Source organism: Pelodiscus sinensis, chromosome 5, assembly GCF_052426305.1.
Source record: "Pelodiscus sinensis isolate ZL-2025 chromosome 5, ASM5242630v1, whole genome shotgun sequence".
Lineage (NCBI taxonomy): Eukaryota > Metazoa > Chordata > Testudines > Trionychidae > Pelodiscus > Pelodiscus sinensis.
The window spans coordinates 80386477-80398582 of record NC_143056.1 but is presented as its reverse complement, the minus strand read 5'-3'; the positions used below and the strand labels follow the sequence as shown (position 1 = coordinate 80398582).

The following is a 12106-nucleotide window of genomic DNA, read 5'->3' as shown; positions in this document are numbered from 1 at the left end:
GCCTTCATAAATATGAATTCATGCAAACCGGAAAACGTACGAGATGTATAGGATGGCTGAGTTAATGTTAACAGAAACATTAATTTCTTCCACTGCCTCACTTTTTGAGCATTTAAATTCCTAATGTGAAAGTTATTAATTATTAGTGAAATATGAATGAATGTATAAAAACCCAATCAAAGGGCAGAAAGAAGTCAGTGGCAGGATTAGAATCCATGGGTCAGACCTTCATTTAGAGTAAAATGTCAGTGCTCCATTGACTTCAGCTGAGCTACAGTAAATTACACCACCGAGCATCTGGCCCTGTCTCTGGACTTGGCAGGGTAAGCATTCTTGCAGCTTACTCAAAGAAGATGATGTCCCTCACCCCTCTTTTCACCCACAAGATATTACAGACAGCAGTAGAGAAGGCTCACTGCTCTGAAGTAACCATTGGAATGTGCATCTCCCTGGATGTAGTGCTGTACAAAATTATATTCAACACAGGTTCAGTGAACTGTGAGGGCAGCAATGCAAGTTAAGATATAAGGATAGGCCTCTGGGAGGAGTTAACTCAGGCACCTGCTTAATGAGAAATAGTTCTCTTTGTAGAAACTACATCACCCAACATTGCACCAGAAGTCTGCACATGGCACCAGAAGAGAACAGAAAGCAAAGCAAATAGCTGTATCCTTCAACACAAAGGAAGGAAGAAAGAAAGAAATTAAAACTGAAAATAAGAAATTAAATGAGGATAACATCAGGAAACCAGGGTGAAACCCCTCCCCAAAAAAATGCAACTCCCTATTCCCCCAAAGTTATCTATAGAACCCCTTCACTTTAATAACTCTTTCCCCTTCACATTCATGCACTTTAGAAATACAAGCAGTTTTAATTGCTGTCAGACTTTAGGCAGACATCATACCAGTATTATACTTGTGTGAGTCACTGAGAAATCAATTCTGCCCAATTTAGAGTTTGAATACTGCAGTGGCTTAAGAGTTTATCCTTTACAATCACCAGTAAAAATGAAAACTTACACATAGCACACGATTAGTCATTTGACTGTTGTCAGCAGGGAATAATTTTCTTCCATAATGCACCTGATACCACTGGCTAATCAGAAAGACTTTTTCTAAACACTTACTTACTCTGACAACAAAGAGGGGCATCAAGCTTAGCTTAATTCATGTCAGACAATGCACAGAATGTTTATCAATACTTGCAGTCCCACATTATATAGACAATGAATACTTATCATCCTGCAGTCCATCATAGCTGACAAACAACTGCAGAGAGTATTTAGCAATATATAGAGCATAACTGGCTTTGTATAAAAGAGTAACCATGAATTCATGGTTTCAATAGCAGGCAAGGCAGATAGGCAAGGCAAGCTCTTAAGAATTCCTGCAAGACTATCCGGATCTTGGTTTTAGCTGCTACTTGCCTGTTAGGAATACATGAGGTTTGATAGAAGTATTTTTCACTACAACTTGTGTTTGTGTAATTACATATATATATATATATATATATATATATATATATATATACACATACACATACACATACAGGAACATTTTCTAATAGAGCACAAGATGAGAAGTCGGGAGCGGTATGTTCTCACAACAAAGGACAAATAATTTAGGTTCAAAGTTTCAAAAGCAGTCAGTAGTTTTGGTGACCCAATTTGAGATATCCAGAGTTTCAGAGGTGCTGGACACTCATAACTCTAACTGAAGTCCAAGGAAGTAGCAAATGCTCAGTATTGCTGAAAAAATTAGACCCTAAGTATCTCAAAGCGTCTCAAAATCTGAAGCCCCACAATCCTTCACCAACATTGAAGGGGTGACTTTTTTGGTTAACTTTAAAGCAGTAAGGCAAAATGGTCTAGTGGGTAAGGCCCCAGACAGGAAGTAAAGAGACATGAGTTCTCCCCATAGATTTGCCATTGACTTGTGAGACTTTGGCAAAGGTCTCTGTTTCCCATGTAAGAGTTAAGTTATAGTAATAAGTGCTCCAAGATCCTCTCAGTTGATGTGCTACATAATAATTTTCACAGATTTATATACACACCTGCACAGTTTCATGTAGACTAGAACAAAAGGATTATCATCTGTTACTTGACTCTGCTATAAAAATCCATTCAATTTTGCCAGGATAAAGAGGGTGATGGTAAAAAAGCATTGATCACTGAAGCTGCTTTCCAATGAGTAAATGCTCTCATCTTTAATTTATGCAAGCATTTTCACCTCTCTCTGAGGGGACGGGTCACTATTGCTTTTTAAAATAAACCAAACAAAGTCTATGAATTAACAAAATCAAATAGCATCTCATGTCTGAAAAATGACAGTGTTATCTATATATTACAGGAAATGTGTGACTGCCACAGTTCTCTATGATGACAGCCTCCTCCCCTCTCGCTATCAGATGTTTGACGGTAACTAAAAATCCATTATGGCTCTTTTCTCCAAACCAGCACCAGGTCTGAGACTTCAGATCAGCTGCAATGTTCTATCCAGTAATAACCAAGACATTTGTCTTCATTCATCTTTGCATTCCCTCAGGGTCTGGATAAATGGTCCTAAATGTCAAGTTTATCCGTGGCTCCCTGGCATGATATTCCTTAGGTACCCGATGCTATAAACATTAAGGAAAAAAAAGAGCATGGATTTGCACAATTAAACATTTGCTATTCAAATGAAGATACAAAATATTTTGTATCTTCATTTTACAGGATGGACACATTACTCACTTTTCATAATAATTAGGTAAGATATAAAACCTGACTGCTCAGGACCATTAAGAAACCTACAACACTTTTTGTAACAGTAGAGTTGTTAGGCCACATTACAACTGTATTATGTTGCTTTCCTAAATTGCCTATTTGCTTTCAGATGCATACCGTGTTTGTCACTGCCTCGCCTAAATGCAGAACATTACCTAGGAGTATAAATGGTGTGTGGAGTAATCACTATACATCACTTATTGATCTTGCAGAGATGGTGTTCAGCTTAAGCCATTAATTTTGTGTGATGCATTGAGATTCTTGGAAGGAAAGCACTGTTAATGTGTAGTGAAGTGTCGCATTACTGCACAATGCACACTTTCCAATAGCTTTCCCATTAACACATGTCTTCACTGGTGTAGTTTGTGGTATTCCAGAAAACTGTACCACAGTTAAGCATGTTAAATTTAGATTAATCAACTAATTGAATAATCAATGTAATTTGCATCGACTATTCGATTAGTCAATAAGAGCACCTCAACCTTTGTTATGTAGCAGGAGCCCTGCACTCTCTTGCTACATTTCAAAGGCAGAAGCGCCGTGGGGAGCATGGCCAGTGAGGGACTCAAGCAGTCTCCTGCTGGCCCTGCACTCCCTGCTTTTGAAGTGTCTAACAGCCCCAGACTATTTGATTCCCAGCAATGCTTTGCTTTTGAAATCTACAAAAGCCCTCCTGGGGCTCTTGTACATTTCAAAAACAGGGAGCATAGGGCCAGTGGGGGACTACTTGAGTCCCCAGATCACCCTAGGCTCCCTGCAGCACTTCTGCTTTTGAAATTGCACATTATCCCCATGGAGACGGCACTGGGGGGAACCGGCTTTTAAACCAGCTCCCCCCAGCACCAGATCCTTCCCCCCCCCCCCATGCAGCCTCTCTCTGATAGAGGCAGTAAGTTGGGGGGGGGGAAGGGAGCGACTAGTCGAGTCACTAGTCAACTAGTCGCTTACATCCCTAACCATCATGGGAAAAACCATGTTCATTAGGGATGTTAAAGGTTAGCATGTGTCTTACTGGCATGCTCACTGGCTAACCAACTAACTGGAGGCTCCCCTTCATGGCAGCCCAACCGTCAGAACCTGGTTGGCTGGCTGGGGATAGGGCAACTCCTGCTGCCTGCAGCAGTGAAGGAGCAGCCCCTTCCAAGCAGCTTCTGCTGCTCACATTCACCAGTTAACTATTCTGGGTGGTTTTTATATCCCTAATTTTCATGCTGCCCAAGTATTCTCACCTGCCAGTCTTCCTGGGTAGCTCCCTCCATTATCAGTAAAGTCCCATGAGGCAGGGGGATCCGCACTCTTTCCACATAAGAATAGTCCCCATTCTCTTCCTAGAAAGAAGAAATACAAATAGAGAAGTGTGTGCAAGAAGAGGGAAACACGGCATTAAGGGACACCACATCACAGCTTAAAACAATAAAGGGATTCCTCAACAAATTACCTATTAAGACTTTGGTTTGCCTCATGAACCATGAAGAACACCTATACTACCTCCTACATTGCTGCAAAGCAGTAGCTATATTTCAGCAAGGTTTGTAGATTTTAAAAGCCGGAAGGAACTGTTATGATTAATTAGTCTAGCCTTCTGCATAACACCTAGAATTTCACAAAGTGAGTTCCTGCATCAGGCCCATCACTTCCAGCTAAGCTAGATGTACAAGAGCACATCTTTTAGAAAGCCATTCAGCCTGGCTTTAAAGACTTCAAGTAATGGAGAATCCACCACATCCCTAGAGCATGTTGTTTCAATGGTCAATTAGCCTCTCAAAAAGAAATTGTACCTTATTTCTCATCTGAGTTTGTCTAGCTTGAGCTTCCAGCCATTATATAATTTATTCTGCTTCTGTCTATCTGTTAGATTATGGAGCCTTCTCAGACAGCTGAGGGTCCACAACTCCCATGGAAGATGATCATACTCGGCAATGAGTGATCACCCATCATCAGATTAAGGAGCCCTCTACTATGCAAAATCTCACCATGTAGGTATTGGTAGACCATGATCACATTGCCTCTTAAATATCATTTGTTAAGATAAATAAATTAGGCATCTTTATGAGACAGGTTTTCCAGATCTCATATCATGTTTGTTACTCTTTTTCGCAATCCTTTTCAATTTATCAACATTCTTTTTAAGAGTGGCCAACAAAATTGGACACACTGTGTTACCTACCATTGGTCTCACAAATGCTATATACAATGGCAACGATACCTTTCTACTCACTTGTCCTCTGCCTATATACCCAAAGATTATATGTGCTTTCTTGATCACTACATTGCACTGCTAACTCATATTCAAGTGGTTATCCACCATGATCCCTGAAGTCCTGTCTAAGTTATTCCTTTCAAAGTACAGGCCCACATCTTCTAAAGTGACCTACATTCTTGATTTCTCAATGAAGGGCATTGTGTTTTTCTGTACTAAGAGCCATGTATGATCCCGTGTGCCTGCAGTAGTCTTCACAGGCTGAAAAGGGAAGAGCAGATATTCCCAAAACTGGTGGGTAAATCTGAGGTTAAACTCCCCAACCAATCATAAAATGTTCTTCAGATCTCCATATTGTTTAACAACAAGAAGAAAAAAGAGAAACCACACAGCCGCTGCCTTTATTACATTCCAGTTCTCTGGCTCCCAGTCAACACTTAGATCCAGTGCAGTGAGACATTATTTTAAAATTCTATTCACTATACAAAATGTTCTTTTGACTCCATAAAGGCTCACGCTGCCAGGTCAGTATTAGGCTGGATCTTACCCAAAATACCACATTGCTACCCATCCTTTACTGTCTGAAACTAAAGGCTTATAATAAAGAAAAAAGAAAGAAGAAGAAGAGAGCTGTTAAATGGTAAAGCAGTCTCACATACACACAAAGATTCAAAGTTTATGTATTAGCATTACTGGTGAGTTTGCTCTTGAAAGTCCCTCTGGAACACATCCACAGCTCGGATGGATCATTTAGACCTTTGTTCAGGGCTTCGGTAAAGGTTGCCAGCTGTCTGGTTTTCAACTAGAACTGGTCTGGTCAAAATAGGACTCTGGTGGTTCCGGTCAGCACCACCGACCAGGTTGTTAAAAGTCCAGTCGGCAGCAGAACAGGGCTAAGGCAGGCTCCCTACCTGTTGTCATTTGGCACAGATCCCAGAAGCTGCAACATGTTCCTACATGTATGGGCAGTCAGGGGACTCCAGATTCTGTTCTACCACAAGTGCTGGGAACTGCAGCCAATGGGAGCTGCAGAGACAGTGCATGTGGACAGGGTAGTGTGCAGAACCGTGTGGCTATGCCCCTGCCTAAGAGGCAGAAAGAGGAAATGACATTGCTTCTAGGGTTGCCAGGTATCCGATATTGACCCAGACAGTCTGGTATTTTCGCCTCCTGTCCGGTAAAAAAAATTCAGAAAATACCAGACACCTAAAAATGTCCGGATTTTTCTGTTTTTTTTTTCCTGGACAGAAGGCGAAAATACCGGACACCTGTCAACCCTACAACACACTCGGCAATTGGGCCCAGCCTCTATGGCCCCAGATCCCCTGCTTACCTTGTTCTGCAGGGAAGCTGCGTTCTGGCTTGATCAAGAAAACAAAATGGCTGCTGGCATAAAGCCTAAAGACCAAGGGGAAGCAATGCCTTTCCTGGGTCTTAGTGCTCAACTTCTCCTCTGTTCCTATCCCTATTCTGATTCTGCACGCACTCTGAGAAGGGGTCATGCTGTTTTATTATTTATTTGCTTAATAGCTCTGAGTCCTTTTTTTTGGGCTCAACAACTTCGGTCTCTCACACCCCGCCTTTTCTCCCCTTCAACAGATTTTTTTCCCCAGTGTTTTTTTTTGGTGGGGGGGGGGGGGGCGGGAAGGTGTTTGGTATTTTTGGATAAACCATCTGGCAACCCTAACTGCTTCCGAGAATTGTTTGAGGTAAGTGTTGCTCAGACTCTGCACCCCTAAGCTCCCCACAATTTCTTGCCCTAGCCCTAACCCCTCTCCTGCCCTTTGAACCCCTCAATCCCAACCCAGAGCCACCTCCTGCATCCTGAACTCATTTCTAACCCCACCCCAGAGCCCTCACCCGATCCTGCACTCCAACTCCAAGCAACCTTGGTGAAAATGAGCAAGAAAGGGAGGATGGGAAGAGCAAGTGTCAGAAGGAGAGGACATGGAGGGCGGGGCCTTGAAGAATGGGCAGGGCAGTTTTGTGAGAGCAGAAAGTTGGCAACCCCTAACTTCAGTTTGTAGCAAAGTTAAGAACCAGAACTGACAACAAAATGGAGATGATGCAGTTGCCCTTTGTATTCCTCATTACGTGGCTTGTATTTTCTGTTTTTCAAACATATGCTTAAACAGAACATGGGTATGGAAAAGCCTTAGAGTTCCCTATCCACAGGCATGTCCCTACATGCCTTGCTGAGTCATAGGGTGTATGTCTTTTCTCAATGGGTCAGTTGTATACGTGATGTTCCTTGATGGGCCATCAAGCTGGCATCAGCACTGCCTAGCCCATCTGTCCAACAGTGTCACCCAGGCTGCGTCTAGACTGCTTTCCTCTTCTGAAAGACGAAATGCAAATGAGGAAAACGGAAATGCAAATGAAGTGCTGATTAGCATGTTTGCACGCTTCATTTGCATATCCTCTTCCAATCCTTTTTTTTTGAAGAGGGTTTTTTTTTTTTTTTTTTTTTTAAAGGCAGTCTAGATGCAGTTCTTTCGGAAAAAAACTTTTTTGAAAGAACCCTGTAAACCTCATTTTTTGAGGAAGAAGGGTTCTTTTGAAAAAGGTTTTTTTTGTCAAAAGAACCACATCTAGACTGCTTTTTTTTTTGATAAAACCTCTTCTGAAAAAAGGATCAGAAAAGGATATGCAAATGAAGCACACGAACATGCTAATCAGCGCTTCATTTGTATTTCTGTTTTCCTCGTTTGCATTTCCTCTTTAGGAAGAGGAAAGCCGTCTAGACGCAGCCCCAGGGGCACCACACAAATTTTAAATACATCTATACCAGACAGAACTATTACTCCCAGTAAAAGGTGATACAAGCATATAAATAAGATCATCACACTTAGCAAACAACATTTATGGGTAACTCATACAACAAATCTGGAATGACTCATTTCCATTTCACAATATTGGTATCCATACCAAGCGTCTCCCATATAGCATCACCACACGTTTAAGTGTGCCCAGTTTATCACTGTAATCCTCCATAGTGGTCTATAGAACTGACCTGTAATCATTTCACGTAACATCAGCAGTGATTTTGTTTTCATTGAGATGACTGATAAAAGCAATGCCTAGTATTTAACCAAAAAGACATCCTTGCACTAGAAACACCCACTGGATGATGATTCTCCATTTACAATTAGTTTTTATATCCATCAGTTAGCCAGTTTTTAATCTATTTAATAAGTGCCGCCTTGATTTTGTTTAGCGCTAAAATCAGAATGTCATGCAATACTAAGTAAAATGTCTTACCCCAACAAATTTGTAATATCAAAAATGCTATCAAGATTGTTTGCTGAGACCTATATTCCATGAGATCACATGGAGAGGTATGAATTATACGGTCATATTTAAATTGTTATCGACTGCAGCCCATATCAGTAGAGCCCTACAAATCTTTTTTTGTATCTGTGGGTATCTGCATCCATAGATGTGGCTATCCACAGCTCATTTTTGTGGATACAGATGCAAATAAAAATGTTGTACCTAAAACCCTGCAAATCCGCGGATATCTGCAGATATGCATGGAAATATCTGCAGATCATTTCTGCATCTGTGGATGAGGATACCAATTTAATATCTGCCCTTGCTCTACAAATCAGCCTGTATGTGATTTTTACCTTGGGATCCACGTTCAAGTGAGAGATCTAGAGTTACCAAGGTCATCCTGTTTACCCTTTTAAAATATTGATATACTACCTTATATTCCAGTCTTTCACAATTTCCTCTGTATTCCAAAAGTTTTGTAAAATATCATCATCAATGGTGCAGAGAGTTCCACATAAATTCTTTTCAAACTCTTTGGTTCAAATTATCTGATATTTCAGATGTGAAAATGTTTCGCTTTAGCAGTCTGTGTAACATTCTCCTTACTTACTGTCGGGGGGACAACTGCCCTGGGGCCCAATGATCCAAAAGGGCCCAGGGCTTCCAACCACCACTGCTCCTACCGTGAGCTCCGGGCCCTTTATATCACCACCAGAGCCCTGGGGACATGGTCTGGGCAGCAATGTAGGACTGGTGGTAGGGAGGTGAGTCCCACCCTTTCTGGAAGTGCAGAGCCCTCCCACCTTGCCCAGAAGATGTTTTTATTTTTTGTTTATAACAAACCCTGGGAAGCATAAAACTGAAATCAGTGCTAGTTTGTCATTGCAGGCTCAGTCCCAAGGACCAGGCTGCACAAACATGGCTTTGCTATGGTAACTGAATTGTTAACGTTAGGGTCTTTCCAACAGTTGTCCTGTAAGGTCACTTCTGAGGGCTGAGATACTGTTTTCCCTAAAGCAACTGGGTGTAGGAGAAGTCAGCCAGGGAGAGAACACTGAATCAATTACTTGTTCATGACAAAGACAAATATATACTGTGACTGTAAACAGATAAGGAAAAAATGTAGGTCAAGTTTTAAGCATCTAAATCTATCTGTGTCCCTGTGGAGCACAATCATAAACCCTGAAAACAGAGAGCTAGAACATGCTAAAGTTGATTTTTCCTTTTCACTTATTTATTTATAATTACAAGAGGCAGTCTGTCTCATGTTTCTTATAATAGTTGGTGCAATTTGAACCACATTCTCCCTCCCCACCCCCAAAATCAGATTCACTGCAGTTGACCTGAAGGAGATTAGGGAAAGCATTGCTAAAATGATCCAGCCCTTGTTCAAGATGGCAATTACTCCCAAGTGAATTAAACAAAGCCTGTCACTAGTAGAATGGAATACATCAGATGAAATAGAGATGTGCTTCAGGAGAACAAGATAAAAACAGGCCACAAATTATTGTGTCATCCAAAAGACAAGGGGAGCCCATGTCATTTGGGAACATCATAGCACAATTCAGACTAGAAGAGGGTTATTAGAATAAGATTCTATCTAGCCTAAACCAAAGGGATAGTTGTCTCACACTGATACTGTTTCATAAAGAGAGTGATGTGAGTGTTACAAGACCTCAGCTTTCAGATATCTACATATAGAGTTTATATAGGAATAGCTATTCCCAAATAACTCCATGTGTAGATGCTCTAATTCTGGAATAAATGTCCTTGATTGACACTGTGTGTGAACTCTTACTGCGGTATTCCAGCATTCACACATGAAGTTGTTCTGGAATAGCTCTCTCAATAACTCTACATTGCAGACAAGTCAGAGAACAATTAATAGTGTGATATTCAGGGAAAAGCCTAAACAGCTGCAACCTGGCCCTCTCTGGAGCTCAGCAATAGGCATGAGGTCCTTAAGCTCAAATGGTAGTTGAGTATGCAAGTGAGGGAAATTTGCTGGGGCCGTTTTCTTTAGAAACTGATCTTTGGGAAGTTTTCTCCTTCCTCTACTTCCTGCCAGTGTATTTGAACCTTTTCTCCATAGCATGCTTTGGGGTTCTGACACTGCTTGCCAGACCAGGGTGCATCAGCTGGAGGTGGATGGGACTCTGACACTGGAAGTAATTAGGGTATACTCCATAAGGAGTATATGGAGTCTATCCTCCCCTCAGCATCCTCGACCTGCTCTTCAAGATGGAGCAGACCTTGCAAAGTTTAAATTTGGGGTTTTCTCCATACTTTGGACCAAGAGAAGACCCCAAACAAAGGGGGAACTGAAGTGGAAGGAAGCCACAGCTGCCAAGGAAAGAGGAATTCATAAAGTTAAACAAAAAGTCTCTGAAAACAGAAAGAAAAAAAATCAGCTAAATTCAAAACAAGCAAAGTAAGAATAAAGAAGGCAAAGCTCACAAGCTAACTAAGGATGCAGCAAGGCTCAGTCTCAGGCTGCAGGTGGTTGAGGAAGAACTGCCACAACTGGGGGAGATCTGACCTTCTCTATGCACCCTCAGACCAGAGCCCAAGGATATGTATGGTACAGGGGCAAACTCATGGACAATGCTACTGAGAATCTTCAGTCAAAGGTCCATCGGCACACGGGCATCTGATGAGGAGCACCCACAGGTACATGATGCCATGAGACTACTACTCGAAACCCATGACATTTAAAGTGTTATTTTTTAAAATAACTACAATCCAACACTCTCTTCCATTTTAAAAAACGAGGTCAGAATCTTCAAAAGTATCTTATAATTTTGGGTGCTTCATTTTAGTGGGCCCAACTTAACACACTGGACAGTGTCCAGTCCTTTTGGATAATCAGAATATCAGTTGTATCAGTCAATATCACCTGAAAATGTAAGCCTCAGATTTTAAACGAGAGTGTAGATCTGGGTACAAACAACACGAACAAAAAGAATACGAATGATAAAGTCTTAACCTCTAAAATCATAGTGTTAAAAACAGAATGAGATTTAAGTGAAATAGGTTTGGTGGGTCTAGGATCAATTCCCAAATAACAAAAAGCATGACATGACAATTGATTCGGAACTACAGCCACATTTTCTCATGCCCAGGAAGTCACAGTGAGACCATTCATAGTGCCTGTGTTAGGAATAATGGAACCTTTAGTTTTTCCTCTTTGTGGCCTCTAAGAGCCCAGTCCTCTAAGTTCTGAGTATACACAGTGCTGAACGTGTTCAGCACCACTCAGAACTGAGCCTAGCATGCTCTTTGCAAGGCTAATATTTAGTTGAAAAAGGTATAATGAGGCACCCAAGAATTTTTGCACAATCTTGCTCTGTTAGAAGTATCCTTAGCAAGCCATGTGCAATGATAAAGATTATTTTGGGGGAAGTGGGGCGTTAGGTTTTTTAACTTCGAAGAGAGAGGGTGTCCTGTTTTGCTGTTTTAAAACACAAGTTACACAAAGTCCATGGCTGCTATCATTATGAAAGCTGTTTCATTTCACAGGATTACATCATGTTGTTTTACATCTGGACAAAAGTGAACTCTTCGTCTTTGCCTCCTGATCTTCCTGGTTAAAATGGATTGGAAAATTTGATCTGATAAGAGACCTTCTCTGTTGAAGTGTTGTAAGAAAAGTGGCTATGTAAAAACAGCACCCTCTTACGACATTACATTGTGCATTTCTCAGCCAAAATTATTCACTTTACTCAAAAAAAAAAACAAAAAAACCCAAACCAACCAAGAAAAAACAAAACAAAACAGGTTTGCATAGCCAATAGTAAGGAACACCCTAATTAGACTTTACAGTGCCTCCTGTGCCATTACTATTGTCTGTGAAGGCCTCATTGCAG

General features: G+C 41.1%; 1 protein-coding gene across 4 annotated transcripts in view; it reads right to left on the bottom strand.

Moving 5' to 3' along the window:
• Positions 1-2179: 2179 nt before the first annotated feature.
• Positions 2180-12106, bottom strand: part of ALKBH3 (alkB homolog 3, alpha-ketoglutarate dependent dioxygenase) — a 38796-nt gene continuing 28869 nt past the window's right edge. For all 4 annotated transcript variants that reach the window (XM_075927521.2, XM_075927520.2, XM_075927518.2 and 1 more), the window contains 2 exons: positions 3994-4092; positions 2180-2616 (listed from right to left, as the gene is read on the bottom strand). In XM_075927521.2, coding sequence (XP_075783636.2) covers positions 2603-2616; positions 3994-4092 — 113 coding nt within the window. In that variant the 3' untranslated portion in view covers positions 2180-2602. The remainder of the gene's footprint in view (positions 2617-3993; positions 4093-12106) is intronic.